Raw genomic sequence first — 22571 nt, forward strand, 5'->3', positions numbered from 1 at the left:
TTGACAGAGAATGATGCTCTACTTCTGGCTCAGTCACCGTCCCTGGATCTCCCTTAATATTTAATGAAAGTCGCTGAGTTGCTCTAATTTTGCTACATAAAGGTTTACACTAGCAGACAGTTAAATACCCCGGCTGGGGCGGTGTGAGCCTTGGCTGGCGAGCGGAGGGGAGGGAGGGGAGGGAAGGGGGAGAGCGGTGAATTCTCGCCCGAGAATCCGGTGCGAACATTTAATCTTTGCTCCTGTTGTCAGTTTTATTGACTCCTCGCATGCTGGAGCTTGTAAAATATTTAAAAACGCGATCTCCCACTTCCTCCTTCCCTTTCAACACTCCCGGTTAGGACCAATTTGGTCCAGTTTGGAGACGGGAGGGCAGTGCCTGACTCCTGACCTCCCGTTTTCCGCGGAAGATGCGCTCCCCGCGCTGACATTAAGGCAGGTAGCGGTGCTCCCCGCTTGGGACGCGCATCTCGTCCCGTCCCCAAAGCTTCAGCTCCGCTGCCCCACCTCAGTGGCTTGAGAGGAATTTCCCTATTAAAGCTCTCCTATATTTTCCATAGCAATCACTACAACGGTAACCGCTGCCGGCCGGGCTCCGCTGCTATTTAAGCTTATTTTCCGTGCTGTTTCTCCTCGGAGCTCTGCTTTTCCCGAGGTAAACAACAGGCCCGGGCTCCTAGAGGGAAAGCCATCCCTCAGAGCACCTTCTCCAGCTCCCACCGTCCGCCGTCCCCATCCATCCCCACCGCGGCTCGGCAGAGCTATCCCCCGGCTCCAGCAGCACCGCCAACCGCCCGCCGCGGGTTTATTCCCCTTTCCCTTGGTGTCAGCGGCTGTGGGGAGAACTCGCCTCTGCCGGGGTCCCTCGGCAGCGCCCCAGTTCCCGCAGACCCCCATTGTTCTGGTTTTAATGGGCAAAGTCCCCGTCCCACCTGGGACCAGAGCCGTGCCTCTCTCGGAGGCAGCTACCTTGCAGCCCTCCTGCTGCAACCTCTACTTTATTTGGGGGTGCGTTTTTTCTTTTTTTGCATTTTAAGTCCGATTTCTGTGTCTGCTTTAAGACAGGGCATCTCCAGAAATTACCTTGCTCTGCTAAAGCAACCTGTGCTCCAGCGAGGAGCCCTGCCGGGGGATGGGAACCGGGGAGAAAATGAGTTCTCGTTGATAAAGGGATGCTGCAACGCAGGACTCCGAGCTGTGATTTTTATATTAAGGTCGTGCTCTTTTACTAGGTCTATATGCCAATGAGGCGTTCCCGGTTTACCAAATTTATACAAATCTCTCCTTAATTGGTAATCACAGATGCTGTAATTTAAGACCCCCAGCTACAGAGCTTTCATATTAGCTGCTGATCTATTACTGTAAATCGTCTGAAATAATCAGCTCCAGGGAGTGGGGTAGAGAGAGATCCTCGCTCTAAAATATCATCGCTTGCACATCATTTTCACTCGAGAAATGATTTATCTTGGACACCACTATAAACAACACAACTCTCTCACAAACACACACACAATGGCAGCCGCACTGCTGCTGACATGTTTATTGTAATAAATCAAGAAAGGGGGGAAGAGAGAAAAAAAAAAAAGGTTGCGAGGAGAGAGAGGGAGAGGGAGAGAGAGGAATATTCCTAAAAATATCAATGAAATGCCTCGATGGGTATAAACACACATACCACCATGTGAAGAGAAATGGGAGGAAATGAAGACGGCTATTTGTCACATTTTACGACAATAACATTAATAACAAACAATAAATTTACATGGACATATAGACACGCTAGGAATCGGGAAGCCCCTGCTACTTACAATAATCCAGCCCTCGGCGTGGCTTCGTGGTTCCTGAGAATTGTTTTATTGCCGACTCCTCTCCCTCTCCCTCTCCCTCTCCTCCTCTCCCCCTCTTTCTCTCTCTCCCTCTCGCTCTTTCTCTCTTTTTTTTCCCTCAGCTATAGGCTTGTTTTTTAAAGGACAGTTGAATTTCACGTCAGACACAAGGAGACCATGTCTGCGATTTTCCTGACGAATACATATCTATTCTGCAACCTCTGCATTAATTATTTAATGAATCACGTGATGGGGAAGGGGGAAGGGGGTCTCTCCGTTTCATACTCAAAGGACCACTGTGACCTTCCACCGGAACAGTATTTTTTTAAAGAAGTTGCGAACTGAACGAAGCTTTTCTGGCTGGACGGAGCCCCCCCGCCCGGGGCCGGGGCCGGGGCCGGGGCCGGGGCCGGCGGGGCAGGAGGGTGCGCGGAGGCCCTCGCCCCTCGGCCGCTTCTCCAGCGAAGGGCACCAATTCAGGGTTATTGCCCCGTCCCCCCTCCTGCCTGAAGCTGGGAGCGTTTCAACCTCTAAACCCTTCCCGGAGGCTGGCTTTGCTGCACCTCGGTTCAGCTAAGCCACATCGTGCTTTTTTCCCTTTTTTTTCCCCTCTCCACGCTGAGATTTTAATGCCAATCTCCTACTGAATAGCACGACTGTTTTAGAGCCTAAACCAGCTGAGAATATTTATACTCTTGGTTTTCAAGACCTCAGCCCTCCCTTCGCCTCACTTCCAGGCCTTTTCTCCCCGCTGCTGTTATTGTTTGGCCAGCCTTTATTGCATTAAAAAAAAAAAAAAAATCAAATTTTGTCTCTGAAGAGAGCTGCCAAGTACAAGCATCCTGGAAAAAAAAAAAAAAAAAAGACTCAGCAACAAAGGGAGCCGCTGGGAAAGGCCGCCGAGCGGGCGGCCGGCTCCCCACGTCCACGGGGGAAAAACTGACACCCCAGAAAAGGCAGCAAGTGGAGGCTGAAAGCCTCAGGACCGTGTCCCAGCACCCCCGGGGCTCCCAGGTGCGGGGGGGACCTCGGGGCTGAGCCTCTCCCCAGCCCCCCCCCCAAGCACCCCAGCATCCCTGCACCCCACCGGGGCAGCTACACCGGGAACTGAAATGCCCCCCCCGGGTAAAGCCTGGAGGGAGCACGTATGAAACATAGAAATTAATTTTAAAAGATTAAAAGCGGGGTTTCCCCCCTTTAAGCCGAGCCTAGGGGCTGGGGGGATCTGGGCTCCCCCCGGCCAGGAAGGAGCGAGCGGGGAAGCTTCGTTTTCAAAAGCCCTCGATTATTTCTAAATCGATTTTATCGAGTGAAAGTGGCTGTCGGAAGAGAGACGTTTGGTCAAGGTGTGGGAGGGAGCGGAGAAAAATCCGATTAAAAGGGGCTCCCGCCGCTGGGGGGGTCCCACGAGGGAGGAAACTTCGGGGGGGCTTTTATGGGAACTGCAGGTCAATTCAGAAGCCGCAACTTTCGCTTCACACAACCACTTCTTTTTTTTTGCCTTAGCCATAAAACGAAGCGTCCCTGTGAATGGAGCCGGGTAAATAATAAAAAAAAAAGGAACCAAGCCATCCGAGGCAGCAAACGGGGCAGATAAAACCTCCCCCCGCACCTCCGCTGGCATTTTTGGGTTTGTTTCATGCAAAATAAGCACCCATTTCGTGGTTTTGTTTTTTTTTTTTAAAGCCCCCAGTTCAAAGGGTCGGAAACGCGGCCATAAACAGCGGCTTCGCCCTCCGAGGTGCCGTGATCAAAGCCGTTTTCTTTCTAAAGATAAAATGAACGTTTATATAGTGAGAAAGCGAGATTGATTTACGGATTTAAACACGCCGTTCTTATTGCGGATCATAAATCTGTCACCGGGGCTGAGAAACTCCCAACCCGCTCGCCCAGCCCAGCCGCCTCCAAAGCGACCCAGCGCTATAGCGGGGCAGCACGGCCCCCCCAGGCCCCTATACCCGGCAGACCCCCCCTTATCCATGCCTATATAGCTAGATATACACGTATAGATTTATTTTTACTTCCTCGATACCCCTTCTCTCTGGTAACTACATCTCAGTGGGGCTGGGTTACGCGACTTCGCTCTCACGGGAGAATCCTTTTTTTGTCCCATTTTGGGACCCAGAGGAAACAAAGGGGCTCCGAGGGGGGCTGGGATGGGGGTCCCGGCTCGGGGGTCCCGGGGAGAGGCCGCCCCCGCGTCCCCCGGCGCGCTGGGATCCCCCCGCGCCGCTCCGCGCCTCTCCGCGCCGCTCCGCGCCGCTCCGCGCCGGCAGCTGGGCACAGAGAGGCTTTTGAGAGCGCCGTGGGCAGGGGCGAAGCGGGAGGAGGTGCGGGGGGAGGGCGGGGGGGATGGAGAGGGACTCTCGGAAACAAAGGAATTTCTGAAAATAAGAGGCGAGGGGAGACGCGGGCCGAGGGAAGCGGCGGCGGGCTGGGGGCTTGGCTGCTTCGGTGCGGGGCTGGGGGTGGTTTTCCCCAAATTATCCTTGTAAAGCAAGGAGCAACCAGTCTGCTCCGCGAAGGCAAACCCGGGGGTCCCCCCCACCTCTCCCGCTCCCCTTCTCCCCTACAAAGAAGCGCACAACCGAGCGACCACCGCGGGCTTTTGAAGTGAAATCAGAGGGGAGAGCGCCTGTCGGGCCCGGGCTCGGAAAGAGGACGATTAAACCCTGAGAAAACCGAAATAAACCCACTCCTAAGGCCCCTCTCCGCGCCTTTCTCCGCCCCCCCCCGCTGCTGAGCTCCCGCTCCCACGGCCGAGCCCGCGGTGCGGAGCCGGGGACCCCGCACACGCGAGGCTTGGCCGCGCTGCGGGCTGGGCTCCTGCCCAGCACAATGTCCAGCCTCGGAGAGGTCAAGGGGTTTGCGAGGTCAGTCCGGGCTGCAGCGCACAGCTAATCGCCTAGAAAACGTGTCCTCTGCGTGAACTCTATCCCCCGATCCCGGCTTGCCAGCGCTGGGTTTTGTCTCCCCGATTTTCACCCCTTTCCTTCGCCACGGTATTCCCGCACCGCTCCCGGGACCGGGCAGCGACCCCCCGCACCGCCAGCACCCCCAGGACCCCGACACTCGTGGGACACAGACACCCCCGGGACACAGAAAGCCGCGGGACACCCGCACCCCCCGGGACACCCGCACCCCCCGGACACCCGCACCCCCGGCGCTCTGCCCCCCCTTCAGACACTCTGCCAATCCCTCCCCAAAGCGGTCCGTGACACGGGCAGGGAAATCTTGCTGGGGAAAAAAACACTAAAAAAGGGAAAAAAAGAGGAAAATAATTTAAAAAAAAGGCAGCGAGCGGGGGACCCCCCAGGCTGCCATCGAGGGCCCCCGCCGCCGCCCCGCCCGGGGTCCCGCAGCAAAGCCCGGCCGGGCCGAGCCCCGAACACGCACGGCCCCAAATGGAGGAGGAAAAAAAAAACCCTCGTCACCAGAAACCCGCTGCAAACTTTCTCTGCCCGCTCCCCTCGCTAACATCGGTCAAAATAAAACGAGAAAACAGAAGGAAAACCCCGCACAAGAATTCACGTGTTGTTTTTCTTTCTGCCCCCCCTTTTTTTTTTTTTAGCTCCTTTTTTTCTTGTGCTTTCCCCCAGCTTTCTCGTGAAAGGAGGCAATAAACCGATCAGAAATGCATGCCAAGAGAGCAGCTCTGTTACCTGGTTCGCTCCCACATCCTTTTTCCAACGCCCCAGAGTCGGCCCTCATGGTTTGGGTGGTTTCTTCCAAAGTGAGAGGTCTGGGGGAGGGGGTGGCTTGGGGGGCTTTTGGGTTTGTTTTTCTCCCCCAAAAATAAAGCTTTCACCTTTACGATCCAGATTTTATTACTAATATTATTATTTCCCCTGAAGATTCTTGTAGGACTCCGGGTGCTTTTTTCCCAACAGACGGTCTGCGGAGATTTGCTGTTGAATAACAATGGGAAAAGGATAAGTATTTAAAGAAAAGAAGTGATTAATGATTTTCTGTATAATTCTCGCATTTTTCTTGGCTTCTGTCTGCTTATAATGGCTGTGAACTTTTAGGTCCTATAGAAATCTTCTTTTCTCCCCCTTCTATTCTATTCATACTTTCCAGCTTTGATTTGCTTCTATAGACCCCGCATTCCTGGAAGCATATGCTTTTTTTTTTTTTAAAGAACGATTTTTTGCCATTCTTAGAAGCGCTATCTTGAAAATAACACCCTCTTTACAACCCCAGCAGATCAAAGAGAGAGACAGTAAAATAAAATGCAACAACAACAACAAAACACCCCAACCTCAGGCATTACAATAAAATACAGCCCTTGCCACCCTCCCTGGGGGGAAAAAAAAAAAAAAAAGAAGAAAGAAACTTTAAAGGTTTGCAGTTGCTACCTCTAAACCCGCGATAGTTAACCCAAAATACATCCATAAATCCATTTCTTCTACATCAGAGCGTGTAACAGATCCGTACCATGTGACTACATTGATATTATTTTAAAGTACTAAAATGTCAATAGAAAGAAAAAGCTATCGGCCCTTTGTTTGGGCTGGGGGCAGGGGGACTTGGGGGACACTTTATTTGCAAGGTGGCCGTGCGGTGCCTTACTGCGACTGAAGGAATAACACACAAACACGCTCGGGCTTTAAATATTTCCAGCTCTGCCTTTGTTTCTGAATAACGCGGGGGAAGATTTCGGCCCTGCTGGGGGGTCCCGGCGAATTCCGTGAACAAATAAGCAAAAGTCCTTTTTTTTTTTAGAGGCAACTATAAGAAAATGATGATTTTCTTCAGCTGGTGCGGAGGCTTCCTCCCCTGCGGACCTCCCTGCGCACAATAGGCTTTTTTTTTTTTTTATATTTGTAACTTAGGACTGGAATGTTATTTCGTCCTGAACAGTTTTTTCGATACTTTCTATGAGAAAGAAAATGAAAATTAATACAAGAGCTGCGGCTCACAAAAGAAGCCATTTGTCTTCTTGATTATCTATTTGCTTGTCAGGCTATGAGCTATCGCAGGAGCCAGCTCCTTTGTAACATAAAAATACACAGAAAACCTGCAAACACCGAGAAACATCTGTGCAAAAATTAGACTCATTAATGCATTAACTACCTTGGAGAAGGAGATTTTTTTTTTTTTTTTAAATCGAAAGGTCTCTCTAGAGAAATACAACGCTGCATCCATTGCTTACAGCAAAGCAAAGCGCTAATGACTACCTCTGTTTTGTCTGAGCCCGGTTTGGGAAGAGCATATTAATATATGCTTAGAACAAATAAATCATAATATGTAAGGCTTAGCAGTACTTAAGGCTGATATACCCTATAGTCAAACATCTTTTGTTTTCATTAGGGAGCTGAGGCTGTGCCACGGACAACAGAAATCCCTGTAAAAAAGAAACGTGCTGTTTAATTAATTTCTTTAAAATAGATATTTTTTCCTCACCAGACCAAAAAGACAAACGCTCCCCCCCCCAAAAAAAAAGAAAACAACCACCACACAGGGTCAGATTCACAATGAAAAAATTTATTTCCAATTGCGCTTTTTTTGTTTAGCTTTGTTCCTTTTCTCTGCCGCCCCCAGGTAACCCCGGCCGCCCCGGAGGACACGGCGGGGGGTGGAGGCGGCCGGGCCGGGCGGGGGTCGGGGGGGGCCTCCCCCAGCCCCGGCCTCCCCCCTCCCTCCGCAATTCACATTTCCAGTACAAAACTGGGCCAGACGGCGGCAGAGGAGCCCCCCCCACCCCCACCCCGGGCGGGGGGGGTTCAGGTGCCGCTGTTGTCGCCCAGTTTCTAACCTAAACCCCTTCTGCTTTCCCCGCTCCCCTCCCACCCCCCTTTCCCAGACCCACAAGGAACCTGCTGGACTCAGAAACGTGGCGGGGGGGCCCTACCCCCCTCTCCATCCTCTCGCTTTCTTTGTCCCCCACCCACTTCACCTAATTTTTTTTTTTTTTTTCCCCAGGGGGTCCCCCCACCCGCCGCTCCCACGCACGACCGTGTCCGAGACCCGCCGCTCCCCACGGGCCGGGCCCGGCGGGGATTTGCGTTGTGTTTGTTGGGGTTTGGGTGGGTTTTTTTCCCCTCCATCGCAGGGCTGTGCTAGAATCGCCGCGTCTTTGGGCTGGCGGGACAGAACTTTCCGTTTGTGGCCGGCAGGCGAGAAAAGAAAAAGAGGAAGAAAAAAAAAAGCGGGGGGGGGGGAGAAAATCCAGTTCGTCTTGAAGAAACTGAGCCTCATTTATTAAAGTGAGCGCTGGTTGTCGAGGTAATAGCAGACATAAGGTCCATCCTTTGTACGGGAGAGTAAACATGACAAATGGGGCAGAGCTTGGCGTGATTAAAGATGAAACAAGGATCCATCTTAGCCAAATCTGAAAACTACTATCTACAGCCTTCTTTTAATGGAAGAGAGGCACACCAGCACAGCCCTGCTTTGTTGCAGCTGAGTCTCCCTCTGTTCCCCCTATAAATAAAGAGCACCCCTCCTTCCCTCGCTTCTTGGAGCATTAAAAAAAAAAATTATCATGTGTTCCCTACACACACACAACCTCACACCCACAGACACGCACACTCCATCCACCCAAGGAATAGTTATAGGCTGCTGGCTGGTCCATGGGATCGGGTTTGAGATCCTCCTTGTGGGATCTGCAGGCTGGCAGAGGAGCTGGAAGAATTAGACCTGATCTTGGTATTTGGTAACTTGTGATCTTTTTTCCATTTCATCCTCCTGTTCTGGAACCAGATTTTGATCTGGCGCTCGGAGAGGCAGAGGGAATGGGCGATCTCGACCCTGCGCCGCCGGGTGAGATAGCGGTTATAGTGAAATTCCTTCTCCAGCTCCAGGACTTGCTGCCTGGTGTAGGCTGTGCGGGAGCGTTTCGGTTCCCCTCCTGAGTAATTGGGGTTTACTGAACAAACACAAAGGAGGAAAAAGAAAAAGGGGAAAAAAAAAAAGGAGGAGGGGAAAAAAAAAAAAAAGAGCAGAAGAAGAATTACTGAGCTGTTCCTTTAATGGGACCTTTCCCCCCCAAAAAAAGCATCACACATTCTTTTGGTGGGGGGATATACTCAAAAAAATACACCGCAAACCTTCTAAAAATACACCCCGAACCTCTCTCCGAATCTCCACCTCCATCCTCATTGCTTGACGTGTATTCCTGTCTAAACGGTTCCGTAAGGTCCCCTAGACGCATTTTCCATGCCCTCTGCGCGTGTATATACACGTATATATACACCCCTCTACTTGAGCATCACTCTATTATCCCCAAATCTTTAAAGTTCCCCGCACACACATGCAAACAGGCAAACGCAGACACTCCTTTTTAATAAACATCACGCTACAAAAAAAAAAAAAAAAGGGTGGGGGAGGGAAAATAGTAAAAGTTTACTCAACCCGCCACTTAAATACAAATTACGAAAACATAAAACTTAACTTATGAAGATTCAACAGCCATAAAAAAAGTAGCCTGCAAGAAATTGGAGGAGGATGGTAACAGAGACTTCAAAGGCACATGGCCAAGCAGAGCAATAAAAATTTATGGAGGATGTAATTATACCGCTCTGCAAACAGGCGATCGTAAATCTCCACGAATGGTTATTTTACAACTGGTGCAATAAGATTTCTACAAGACTTTGAGGTGCTACTTAGTATAAAGCAAAGCCACTTTAGTTCACTTACCCGTGCTTACATGGACTTTTTTCATCCAGGGGTAAACTACCGGCTCTTTGCAAGAGGAACTGGAAGGGCTTTGGTTCAGAGAGTTTTGGCTGCAGGAGGGTGGTGGGCTGGGGGTGACCGGCTCGCAGGGATGCTGTGGCTCAGAGAGGTGGCTCTGCGGTCCGGCCGGAGGATGGACGTGACCCCGGGGGGATAACACCGCTGCTTGGTGGCCGGAGCTCTGACAGGACGCGTAGAGCTGCTCCTTGCAGGCTGACCGCGGCTGGTACATCGCTTCATGTTGGAAAGTGCTCTCTCGCCTCTGGCTGCTGTAATATTCCGGCGAGTGATTGGGAAGGTAATCGCTGTGGGAATACTCTTCACAGGGTGGGAACTTGGGGTCCACATAGTTGGAGTTGACCAAAAACGAGCTCATGGCCATTAATTTCTTAGAATTGCACACACGGAAAAAAAAAAATATATATCTCTCTCCTAAAATTTATTCCTGTCCCCCCCTTTACTCGTTTTCCTGTTTCGTGGAACCCTCCTACTTACTGTCAAGTGAACAAAGTTGGAGTCCATGTGACAGCGCGGGCCAATGGCGAGGTGCCCTGCGATCCCCGGATAAGGAAATCTGCCCAGCCCGGGCTCTCCCGGGGCCCCGAGCATCCCCGGGGAGGCGGCCGGGGGCGCCCGCTCCCCTCCGGCCGCCCCCGGCCCCGGCGCCGCCGGGCCCCGCCGGCCCCGGGCTCCGCAGCGCCCCGCGGGCGAGAACCGGCCCCCCCGGCCCCCTCCCCCCGGGGGTGTGTCCTGGCTCGGGGCGGGGGGGGCCGGGGGCAGAGGGGGGTGGGAGAAATGAAAATCCCCCCAAAACGCAAAAAAAAACAACAAAAAAAAAAAAATTGAAAGCGGAGGGCAAAACTGATTTTTCAGGGGGTTCGGGGCTGCGGCTCCCGGCCGTGCCCCGGCTCATGATCCACGGCCGCCCCCGCGGTGGGGGTTGCATCTCACCCCGTCCTAAGGTGATGCGGGAAGGGACATTGCGCCCCGAGCCTGGCAGAGATGGATAGGGCTTGGTCGGGATCGATAGGAAATTCATCAGCTAATTCGGGGTACCCGGTCTCCTAAATCACATTTAGCTGTGCGCTGAGATTGACTGTTTTCCCACGCACCGATGGAAAAAGGAGCCCGTCCTCCAAGCAAGAAATCAAGGACTTGATGAGCAATTACAAAAGCGAATTAGCCCAAGTCCTAATGCATCTTCGCCTCGCCCTTCTTGTAATAAAGACGCTGTAAAAGCCAGAGCAAGCCAGCAGCCTCTCAAAAGCCACCCCTAATTCCTCAAATCCGTGCTTTAGCCCCGAAGGCGCAGGGAGCCCCGCACCAGCGGCAGGCAAACAAGCGATATTTTGTTGTCGCTGCCAGCGCTGGGCTCGCACGAACCGAAGCGACAGCGGGACCCCGGCTCCCAAACCGCAGCAGGACCGCCCTGCCCCCCCCCCGCCCTCGCAGCTCCGATTTTATCGCGAAGTGACGATAAAGTTTATCGCGGGAGCGCTGGAGTTGAGCTAAGGTCAAATCCAACGGATTTCTTTTCAGCTATAAAACGCTTTTCTGGTTAGGACCTTGTTTTCACCCTTTCACTTCGGGTTCGGGGGGGGGGGTGGCTTGGGTTTGATTTGGTTTTTTTTTTTATTTTTAATGCCTTCTGGGACTGTGACCTGTAGTGTTTGTGTCAACTACATATTCCCCTAGATACGAATTTGTGACCCAACTTCCTTTACACAAATTCGGATCTACAGGGTACATATAGAAGACAGATGCATCCTCCTTGGTCAGAGATCTTCGCCTACCGCCATAATTTTCTTCTGGGGCAGGGGGGCGGGGGGGTAAAGTTTTGTGACTCGAGAGAGCGAGAATTAATCTAGAGATGGTTAAAAGATTCACCCTTCAGAGGAAAGACGATTAATTAAAGCGCCGACTCAGTGTCCGAACAGAGAGATCAGAAAAACGAGAACTTTTCTACCTTCCCCTCCACACCTTCTGCGTTAGTTTACCGCTGTGCTAAAAAAATACAATAAAATATCAGCTCCTGGGCTGAATAGATGAGTCCAGAGGCACAACGGGACTGGAACCCAACTAATGGTCGTTGAAAGGCAAACGGCCGCAGCCCCGTCCCCTCCGTCCCCTCCGTCCCCTCCGTCCCCTCCGTCCCCAGCCCCGCCGTTACTCGGTGCCAGCGCCCAGGTTTCAGCCTTTTTTCGTTCCCGGAGGTCAACCAAGGTTCGGGTTTATACGTGCGTGCGCGGAGAAATTATAAAAAAAAAAAAAGGGAAAGAAACAGATGAAAAGAAATAGAGAATGTAAAGGCAGATGGGACGACAGGTTTTTTTTTTAATGACAGGCAATTCTTTTTACAACCCGAGAAAAAGATCAAAGGCGTTTCATTTCCGAAAAAGGGATATAAAGCAATAAAATATTCATACTGTCTAGGTAATGAACCTTCATTCGGAACTAATGAGGGTAGCATCATGTTGAGATTTCGTTTAAAACTACAGTTGCCCAAGAGATTAAAAGTATAGCATCCTCTCCCCCCCCTTTTTCTTTTTTTTTTTTTTTTTTGTATTTCAAAAGGCAGAACATTTTTTGGTCAAGCATCTCCCGAATTAATTGCATTTAAATGCCACAGCAGAGAGGCTAGCAGAGAAAAGCTGCGTTTCCTCTATATTAAAACTCCTGGGAAATATCTTCAATATATTCCACAAACTCCTGCGGGTTTTTCCTACCAAATCCCGTCACGGCCGGGAACGATCGCCCCGGCTTTGCCCGGCCACGTCGCGCCCCGCGGTTTTTCAGGTACTTTAAGGTGCACGGCCGCTCGCCCTGATAAAACGCCCGATTCCCAGCTAAACAGAAAAACGAAGCCGTATTTTAAGAAATAACCCCCAACACACTCAGGACGACCCCCAGACCGATTTACACGTTTCAGCAGACCCCAGTTTCCAGCCCAGGCAGCCGAGCCCAGCGAGGCGCCCCTTGCGCGGGCGGGGCCCAGCTCCGCCGCCCGGCACCCCCACGCTCGCAAAGGTACCTTCCCCTCTAAAACCTGCCGGAAAAGTAAGAAGCCAAATCAAATCTGCTTGTACAACGTGTAGATGGATGCCATAAAATAATTCTACAGAACCGATCCCATTAGAGCTCTTTTTTTTTTCCCCTCTTAAATTTTATTCCTCCTTTCCAATCCCCTTCTCTGATTTATTTTATTGTATTTCCTCGCAGCCGTAGCGATCTCCTAACCGAGGAGAGGAGCCCGAATAGCAATAACTAGGCCTATTCCGTATTTTTAACCCCCTCCCACATCCTTTAAAAAAAAAAATCGGTTTTAATTTTCCTTCCCAATGACACAAGGGGTTTGGTGCTAGCAAACCAGCACCCCTAGCGTTTACCAGAAATCTTCCCCCCACCACACCTCCAAGCAATCTCCCCCTCGCCGCCTCTGATCCCAAATTACGGGCAGCCCCTCTCTGCCCCCCCGCGCACCTTTCCCCCTTCGTGGGAAACCGCCCCACGCCGCGCAAGTTGCTCACAGCAAATTTCGCCCGAGCTCTTTTCCATTTCAAAGCAACCTCGGTCGGGACGGGGAGGGGGGGTCCCCCGGGCTCCCCGGCCCCTTCCCCCCCTTGGGGGGCCGGGGGAGCCCCCAGCCCTCCCCCAAAGCCTCCCCAAGGCACCTGCCAGCGCGGGGGGGGTTACAGCGCTCCTGATGCTGAGCCCCTCTTTGGCCGCCTCCGCCCCCCCGAGAGGGGGCTCTGAGCGGGGGGAGCCCCCCCAGCCCGGCCGCAGCACCGAGGGGGAGCCCCGGCAGCGGTACCTACCTTGGCGGAGCGCGGGTCCGTTCCTCGGGCCGATCCCGGGGGGCTGGGGCGCTCCCCCAAAACTTGGACAGGTTTTGCAGGCGGAATCCTATGGAAGCCCCCCCGCCACCCCTCCCACCCCAGCCTGGGCTCTTCTGCTCTCTCTGCCCCGTGTTGCTTTTTCAGTGAGATTATTTCTCGGCAAGAACACTAATTTCTCTCTCTCCTTCTCTCTCCCTTTTTTTTTTTTTTTTTGTTGGTGGGGTTTGTCGGTGCCCCCTCCCCCGCTCCCCCAGTATAAACCACTATTGTCCTTACAGGCGAGCGGAACTGCTCCTGGCAGCGCCAGGAGGCCCTCTGAGCATTTTGGGGTGGGAAACCCGCAAGTTTTGGTATTAATCTCATAGTTTGTCAGTCTTTGTTAAACAGCGAGGCGTGTCCGCAGCGCGGCGGCCGCCGAGAGCCGCGCTGACCCGCGCTTCACCCCGCGCCGCGCTCCCTCCGCGCCGCTCCGCGCCCTCTTCTTAGGGCTATTTTTTGCACCCCCCCCCCCCCCCCCGTATATTCCCCTCCTCCCCCAGAGATCTCGCTCTCGAGTCTGGCAGCAATGAGGAGGAGGATTTTTTAATTTTAATTTTTTTTTTTTATCCTCCCCCTTTCGGAAGCGCAAACCTTCGGGGTTTGTGTATTCAACTGGGATTTCCACCCACCCACCCCCCAGCAAACGGGGAGCGCTGGGGCTCTGAGGTGCTTTTTTGAGGGCAGAACTTTTAATAAGGAGCAACCGGCGCCTCGACTGCATCTGGGCTGTGTAAATGCGCCGGGGGTGGCTGCAGGGTGAGGTGGAAATCAGCTCACACCTGTTTTGCAACAGGGAAACGGAGATTTAACTTGGCGTGGTTTCCCAGCCGGCCTTGCGTCTCCTTTTCATTTATAATAGGGGGAAAAAAATCGTATTTCCCCCCAAAAGCCGCGAAGCAGCAGGCGCGGAGCGCGGGGGGGACGGGGCTGCGGGGACCGCGCTGCTCGCCCGGCCCCGCCGGCTCCGGCCCCGCGGTGAGGAGGTCATTTGGACATAAATCGGGATTAAAAAGCGCCTTCAGTTGACTGTCCGGTAGGGAAAAAAACCCAAAAAATTAGAAGGAAACCCCCCCCCCCCGAATCGTGTTGGCAGCGGCGGGCCGGTGCTCAGGGACCCTCGGCCCCGGGCCGCGCCGAGTCCGTCCCGGGCGAGGGAGATAAATTAGAAATATCCTTGCAAGTGGTACCCTAATGTCCTCCCTCTCCCCTCCCTCCTCTCCTCCTTCCACCTCCCCAAACGAACCCGCTTCCCACCGACACGCAGCCTCGCGTCCCGAAATTGGAAGTTAAGCGCTCTGATGCAGGAGCGAATATCCCAAGGAAAGCTGGGAGGGGCGGCTGGGTTGTTTTTTCTTCTTTTTTATTGCCGTGAAATTATACCTGCTTGTTTTAATACCCCGAAAACAAATGGCCTTTATTATCCATTACCTGTTCTATAAACCTGGAGTAGAAATGACTGTTCTGGAGAGATAAGTATAGTAATTACAAGGGCGAAGAGATGGATCACCCAAGTTACAACTAAACGGTAGCCCTTATATAGTGATATTTTATAAATACCAAGCAAATTCAGGGCAATTAATTAAACCCGAGCCTTATCACGCGAAACAAAACGCTTTACGTTCTCTTGAATTTCACCTACTCCACGAATATATCCGCATCGGGAAAGCAAATGGATTTTCCAGAATGCCTTTCCCAGGGCTCTAATATTCTCTCTTTCTCTTCCAAGAAAAATGACCCTTGCTATAAGTATTTAGTCACTGAAAATATTTAAAAGCCGAGGGGGAAAAAAAAGGCAAATTTGCAGGGCTTTTTTTTTTTTTTTTTTTTTTTTCCTCCAGAAGAGTTTGCCTTGCTACGACTGTTTGCTTAAGAAGCCATTGAAAAGATCTTCCCCAGTCCCAGTGCAAATAATATTTAGAGTTTGGAGGGTTCAAAGTCTGGCAGTGTAGAAATAACTTTGAAATGCCAAGGGAAATATTTATTATATCAGTTCATTAAACTGTTGCAATGACCGGAGTGGAGTCACATTTCAAGCAAGAAATAGAAAACATTTCATTCAAACGCCGGCGGAAAGCGTGCTGCACAACAAAACCAGCTCCTTTAACCGGACCGAGCGACGAAACGGGCACTTAAAGCGCCTTTAAATGCGTATATAGGAATCTTTAAAGCCATCGGTCCGTTGAGTTTGCCTGTGCATCACTATTCGAGATGCCCTGCGATTGAGGTAGAAAGGCGAGCGGTAAATCACGGGCGTTATTTCGGGCGATCCTTTCATTTGTTTTGGCTGAGGGTTTGCACCCGCACCGAGTCCGCGTTAAACGCCGGGGCTCCGGCGGGGGGAGGCGGGAGCCAGGCTCCCCTCCCCGCCTTGGGAAGCGCCTCCAAGCAAGGACGCCGAGCGCACCTTCACCAGCCGTGCCAGACTTTTTTTTTTTTTTTTGGGGGGGGGGGGTATAATTTAAACCCTATCCAAACAAAATTGACGCTGGGATGAAAATTATTTTTTAACTGCTCGCGTTAATATCCTAGAGGGACCTCCACGTAATTGGATTTAATAAATGCATTTCCCCCTATATTCTGTTAATTCGACTCCAAATAGCGTTTCAGGGGTTATCTTAGAAAAATACTAAGAAGTCGCTCGGCGTTCCCTCACGGGAGACCCAAATCAATCTGCCTTATTTGCTGCCGACATCCCACCCCAAATCCTGCAGCCCTTTTTGCTGCGGTCCCTGCCTCCCCGCCCGCGGCCGAGGGTCGCTCCCACCCCGCCAGCATCTTCTCCCGCCCCGGAGCGGAGCCTTCCTCCCGCCTCGCCCCCGCCCCGGAGCGGAGCCTTCCTCTCGCCTCGCCCCCGCCCCGGAGCGGAGCCTTCCTCCCGCCCCGCTCTCGCCCTTTCCTCCGCACCGACACCAGTCCGTCAGGGTTTTACACAGGACGGAGTCACGCACGCCGTAAACTTTTGACCCTCAACTTTTTGACCCCTCGAGCTATAATGCTGTACTAACAAGCCCCCCAAGACCACAGTTACCGTCTGCGTCTCCAGAAACCAATGCGGCGCTGATTTCCCTATTTTATTTATTTTACTTACAAAAGAAAAAAAAAAAGGACATTTCTTCGTGATTTTTTTTTTCCCAGGGAAGAACCAAAAATCAGAGCTTCGCAAACATGAGATGTTTCTCTCCAGCTCACCCATTGCTGTCTTAGACATTTTTTTTTCCCTTTTGCCCCCCCCCCCCATTTAAAAGAACAGGAGGAAACAAAATGCCTTAAAGCACAGCTGCTTTGCATTATTTCTCTTTTATTTGGGATTTCACCTAGGTGAGTTGTTGACTGCGGCAATGAGCCTGCTCTGATTTTTGTTGTTGTTGTTGTTGTTGTTGCTTTTCGGGGGTAAGGAGGGAGGTGTCACCACGGTTCTTTTGGAGCCCCGGAGCCCGGCGAGGAGCAGCGCCGCGGCCGCCCGGGGGCAGCCGGAGCCCGGGGGTGGGGGGGGACGCGGGGCTGCGGGGCGGCCGGTCCCGCTCCAGCCCAGCCCGGCCCGGCTCGGCCCGTCCCTGCTGGCAGTGAACTTGGTCTGAAGCGAGCTCTGCTGGCTGCTTGGGGACGTTACAGCCCAGGCGGCTGCGGCGGCTCCCCCGGCCCGGGGTCGCCCCTTCCCCCCGCTGCATCCCCAATCCCCCGCCCCCGCTGCGAAGCCTCCCCGCACCCACAGGGCCCCGCTCCGCCACCCGGAGAACGCCCTCCGCAAAAACCCCGGCGCTGTCATTTGTTTTGACTTGAAGGGGATATATATACGTGTATATACACATACACATACATACACATGTTAAAAAGAGATAAATCAACGGGGAAAGAAAAACCCTCGTACTACTCTTATTCTTTCAACGCTCGCTGTCAAAATAGTTTCTTTTTAAAGCTATTTAGGGTAACAGAACACGGAAAAACTACGCAGGGTGGACACCTCTCGAGTTAAGTTATCAACCTCCTTCCAAATAACATTTATTTAATATTAGGAGAGGAAAGAAGGGGAAAAACCAGCTCAGGCACCGAAACAGCCACGCTCTGAAAGAAAATTTCATTCTTAAATCCTTTCTAGGGCTGGAAAGAGACCCCCAGAGGAGGAGCCAAACCCCATAATAGTCCTTTCCGGGTTCCCTAATTGAGCAGAGACCTTTATCAAGAGGATTTAAAATAATCCCGTCAGCTCCTTCCCTTCAGGTCGGACGTGTAATAAAAAAAGGGGAAGAGGCTGGGGCTGGGGGGAAGAAAGAGCAGTTTCTCAGCCTGAAATTCGGCTGGGGGGGGGAAGGGGGCTGGGGAGCGGGGGGGGGGGGTCCTTCTTGGGGAGGCCGGGGGTGTAGATGGAGTCAGCTACAGCACTACTGCAAAAAAACAGGCGAATAATCGGATTCGTCCTTTAAATAGAATGAAATACAGGAATTGCAGCCCGAGCAGCCCAATGTCTAGTCCCTGCCGCCAGCCCAAGGCAGATAAGGACCCACGGCCTCCCAACCTTCATTTTTTGTGGCCAAGGGGAAGGGGAAAAAAAAAAAAAAAAAAGGAGATCCCTTTGGCTTCTCAAAAGCATAATTACCACATTGTTGGTGTGTGTCAGTATTGGAGCAATATGAACCGCGTCCAGCCCTTCCCCAGCCCTCCCCCTCCCTTACTGCCAGTCACCGACACACCCGGGCGGCGGGACGTGGTAAATTAAAAAAAAAAAAAAAAAAAAAGGAAGAAGAAGGAAAAAAAGAAAGACAGAAAAAAACCCCACCCTGGAGCTTATGTTTTCCTTAAGAAGGTGGCCCGGCAGCCGCGGGGCCCGTGTTGTGTTGCGATACGATGCTCACCCGCTCCCCGAGAGAGGAGCCGGGGCTGTACAAGTCTGCTGACCTCGGAATGATCCCTCTTGCCTATGAATTATTGATGAGATATGAGCTCTGATTTCTCTTTTCAGTATGCAAACCCCATTATACTGTTAAAATGGCGATTTAATCGTTTAGAATAGCTTTGCTTTTTTCCAACTCATTTGTGCCCCTTCCTTTTCATTTAATTCTCTTAATTAAATCCTTTAACAGATTTTAATCACTTTTTGTTGAATAAAATAAGACATCATACACATCTGCAACTAGGTTACCTTGGCGAAGTTTGTTTTTGGTGGGGTTCCTTTGTTTTGGTTTTGGTTTTAGTTTGGTTTGCCTGCTTTCTTGGTCGAGTTTTTAAAACCTGGGTGGAAGGAAATTTTATTTTGCCTTACGCCGTACCCAGTGAGCAAAGAAGGTCTGAAATGCACAAACGCTTAAAAAAAAAGCTAAAAAAGCAATGAAAATAAATAAAGCCGTGACATTCAAGATGGCCTGACAACGGCATTGCAATATCGAGCTGCAATTTGCGTTGAGGCGCTCCCCAAACCGCTCTGTGCTGCTCACAAAAACAATCCCTCCCCCCCCCCAAATTATCGCTGACCGAACCTGGGAACCAAATGAGTATTTTACGGGTGAAATTCCATCTTATTCGTCCTTCAGCAGCAGCCTGGGCACGGGGGTCCCACGCCCGCCCTGGCCCAGGGCCCTGGGGAGATGCCCCAAAGGCAGCTGGGGGGGGGCTGTCATTAATACAGATGCTCAGCTCGGCTTTTCCAAGCTGTGGAGCCTGGGATGGGTCTTGGGTGAGAAATAACTGCGTTTGGGTTCGGTTTTTTCTCCCCTCAAAGTGCCAGCGAGGTTTAGGTACTATTTACTAAATGAAATAGGAAACTTTTCGGGATGGGGAGAGGCTAAAGAGACATGACGGGGGCCAAAAAAAGGGGAAAAGCGGGGATGGCTGCACCCATCTTTGGTAAGTGAGAGGTGCTGTGGGCCAGGCGCGCTCACGGGGAGGCTCCGCTGGGCTGTGGTAGACTTTGGACATCTGGGGCACGCCATCTACCAGGCCGTCAGCAGCCTCAGGTTTGGAGAGTCCTTCCGTCAGAGGGTTTTCCCCATCTGTACCCAGAGCCATGGCATAAAGTTCTGCACAACTGCAGGTTTAAAAAAAAAGATATTTTCCTTCCTAAGTAGTAATCACGTCCTAGAGATTCTCCACAGTCTTAGACACGACACTAAAGCATTTCGTATTTATTCTGTCTTCTACAGCTACAGAAGAACTAATTGTCCCATGTCTGACGTGTGCCATTAAAGTGAGAGAAAGGATGAAAAATGCAAAGGAAAATCCCCGCCTACCTGCACGGTCAGAGCTCCACTTTCCTGTTCACTCTCCTTATACTTCCTTTTCACCAGCAAGAGGGAGATTTTTTTTTTTTTCTTTAAAGGATGGGGTGGGGGAAGCCTGTGCTGAGCCTGTGGCCCCTTCCAGGATGTAAAATGGTAGCCAGTGATACCTCCTTATGCCTCACAGGAAGCTGGAGGTTAACACCATAAAGGGAAAAAAAACCTCTAAAAGCCCCAAAACCCAGCTTGTAAAAAAAAAAAAAACCCACACCAAAAAAACCAAAATAAAACCAAACCCCCAAACCATGCTACAAGCTGCAGGTAGAAAGCAGATCTCATGGCCAGAGAGGACGGGTTTCTTGTGGGCGATGGGAAGGAGAGGGGGGTGATATTATTGTGCCAGCAATGAAATGCAGTCCCTGCTCCTTTGCTGCGACACAGGCCCGGCGCCATCCCTGTGCCGAGGATGCTGAAATCAAGGGGGTGGCACAGGGCTGTTACCTGTTGTCACCCATGCAGGCATCGCCTCCTCGCCGCAACATCCTGGACCTAAACCGCATTGCAAATCCCCCCTGGCCTGGCTAGCTCGGCCTGCCTTTTTTTTTTCCCCTTGAAATAACACGTTGCGTACACCAAGTGATTAGAAATGGTGGTACTTCAGGAAGAAAAACCACCTTGTGCCTCCTGCAATCAGAGTGAATTTGAAAGGAAAGTTGGCCTGGGACTATAGATAAAAAAGGGATATCTTTGAGCGGGGATCGGACGGCGATGCAGATGATGAATGGGGAAGAGGTGGATGGATGGATGGATCTATGGATGGGTGGATGGATGAATATATTGTGGAAAGACGGTGTTTGTGGGTACATGCATGCATTGACCGTACGGTTACATTTTCAAACGTACATTACGGCGAAGGGACGTCACTTTTCTCGCCTAAATCGCTTGAATCATTTGAATCAGTAGAAATTCTTTCTAGTCGCCGGTACGGATCAGAAGGGTAACGAACCAGCAGGCCACCGCTTGGTCTAACCCACACGGCCCCACACCTCTCCCCACCCCTCTCCTCCCAGCGTTTCTAACCCCGTGTAGACAAACCCTCGGCAGCCTGGCGTGTTCCTGCGCCAAATGCTCCTTTAAAGGCCGTGCCATCGAAGCCCTTTAGGATCCCGTAAAATATCTTTATTATCAACTGAAAAGCAGGCGTCCAGCTTGCTCAGAGATTAGGGGGAGGCTGTTCAGCACAAAACCAGTCTGCTGAATAGGAAAGGCTCCCTGCGCCCTGCTTCCCTTCCTTGAATGTCCAGCTTTTGCGCCTGTGTTTACAGGTTTTCAGAGCAGAGGTTTTTCAGGATTGCACCGGCCACCCTCTGCCTGCTCAGGGAGAAGCCAGGAGTTCAAATGATGATAGCAAAGATATTAGGAGACACATGGAGCAGGACAGGAAAAACAGCCCAAGGAAGGAAAAGCAATCTCCAAAGTGTGCTAAAGGGGGACATTCTGCTTTGTGTAAAAGAGACGGACATGTGTCCACCAAATGTTGTCTTACCGTAAAAAAAGGGGGGGGGGGGGGAAAGAAGCGTGTGACTGCTCCAAATTCTAGAAACCCCCCCACCCCCCAGTACGTCCTCTTTGAACTTTTTTTTTTTTTTTTTATTTTTTAAGGAGCAAGGAGGAGGGGGGGAATAGATGTGAGTTGGTTCAGGTGTGGACGAAGTGTCCCCCCCCACCTCTGCTGCAGATGTGGCCACTTGGCTTTCAAAAAAAGCAACCTCTCCAGGGTTTCCCCCACCACCACCCTATTTTGCTCTGTTTTGCTCCATTTTGCTCTCTTTTGCGCTCTCTGCGCGGGCGCGGAGCCGGAGCCCCCGGCCGGGGCCACCTGCCCGCCCCAGCCCGCAGCCGGGCCCGCAGCCCCCGCCGCAGCCCCCGCCCCGGCCCCGGCCGCCCCCGCTCCCCGGCCCTGCCCCGCGAACTTGTTTATTTTCCCAAAGAAAAAGGCTGCTGCCTGCCTTTTCCAGCACGATGGCACCCTTAGAGGGGGAGAAGGAAATCTGTGAGATACCGGTGGGTTCAGTACGGTTTGGAGGGTCCGTATGCGAACTGCAGCCCCTCTGATTATTTTTCTGTAGCACTTCAAGACAGGCTGGAGACATAACAGCGGTCATTCAGTGTCTCCATATGGCAGAAACGAACTACGGAAATAGGAGGACACTCGGTCGTATTATTGGGAAAAAAAAACGAAACCCAAGAGAAAAAAAAATAAAGGGGAAAAAAAAAAGCCCTGGGGGAAAATAAACCCGGTCCCTACACAGGCCGAAAAGGGGAAAAAAAAAAAAAAAAAAAGTCCACACATTTCTTTGGTAAGCAGGTGAAAATAAGTAAAATCGAAAGGTGTTAACAACCTGAAGAGCACAGAGAGAAAACAGCTCATGGAAATGCAAAGGCAGGGGCCAGATTGTGGCTATTTGCGAGCAGCACAAACCACCCCGAATCACCTCCGGCAAGCGAGCGCTCGCCCTTTTACTTGGCGAAGGACAAAACCAAACTTTGTCTGAAGTACAGCTGTCCCCCGGCAGAGACAGGACGGAGTTTGCCTTGCGACGGTAATGAATCTTTACAGCTTTTTCTATTTCCCCCGCTTCCACAAAGTTTACTTGCGGGCCTCGAAGCTGTGATGGAAATGTAACGCAATTCCAGCTCTCGGGAGGGTAAGAATTAGGACCTTCTAAAAGTGAGAAATAAAGCTCTGAAAGAGAGACAGACCCTCTTTCCTCCCCGCTCAGCCTTTAGCCATATCAACCCTTTAAAATAGTTTAAGCAGATAATATTTCAGAAGAACTTACTTTCAGGACTCCAGTCTATTGGCTCCCTGGACTGAAAACTGGACCCGCAAAACATGTTCCCTGCAATGGCAACGTTTATCTCATCTGGAAAAGTGCTCACCCATTGCTGCCCCTTACAAGCCAAACCAAGCAGTTAAAGTG

At 51.6% G+C, this 22571-nt stretch overlaps 1 protein-coding gene across 3 annotated transcripts; it reads right to left on the reverse strand.

The window, feature by feature from the left end:
* Nucleotides 1-7698: 7698 nt before the first annotated feature.
* HOXB4 (homeobox B4) lies at nucleotides 7699-22560 on the reverse strand. 3 transcript variants are annotated; one of them, XM_009464583.2, is made up of 3 exons: nucleotides 9999-10191; nucleotides 9465-9891; nucleotides 7699-8694 (listed from the first exon to the last, which is right to left on the reverse strand). In XM_009464583.2, the coding sequence occupies exons 1-3, from the start codon at nucleotides 10110-10112 to the stop codon at nucleotides 8378-8380; spliced, it is 858 nt and encodes a 285-aa protein (XP_009462858.2). In that variant the 5' UTR covers nucleotides 10113-10191; the 3' UTR covers nucleotides 7699-8377. The 3 variants fall into 3 exon arrangements, with proteins under 3 accessions (XP_009462858.2, XP_087626240.1, XP_009462859.1); XM_087770114.1 differs by lacking the exon at nucleotides 9999-10191 and adding an exon at nucleotides 13319-13403 and having other exon boundaries at nucleotides 7700-8694; XM_009464584.2 differs by lacking the exon at nucleotides 9999-10191 and adding an exon at nucleotides 22431-22560 and having other exon boundaries at nucleotides 7701-8694.
* Nucleotides 22561-22571: the final 11 nt, after the last annotated feature.

This window comes from Nipponia nippon, unplaced genomic scaffold (genome assembly GCF_047370975.1).
Source record: "Nipponia nippon isolate SJK-2023a ecotype South Korea unplaced genomic scaffold, ASM4737097v1 scaffold_32, whole genome shotgun sequence".
NCBI classification, from domain to species: Eukaryota; Metazoa; Chordata; class Aves; order Pelecaniformes; family Threskiornithidae; genus Nipponia; species Nipponia nippon.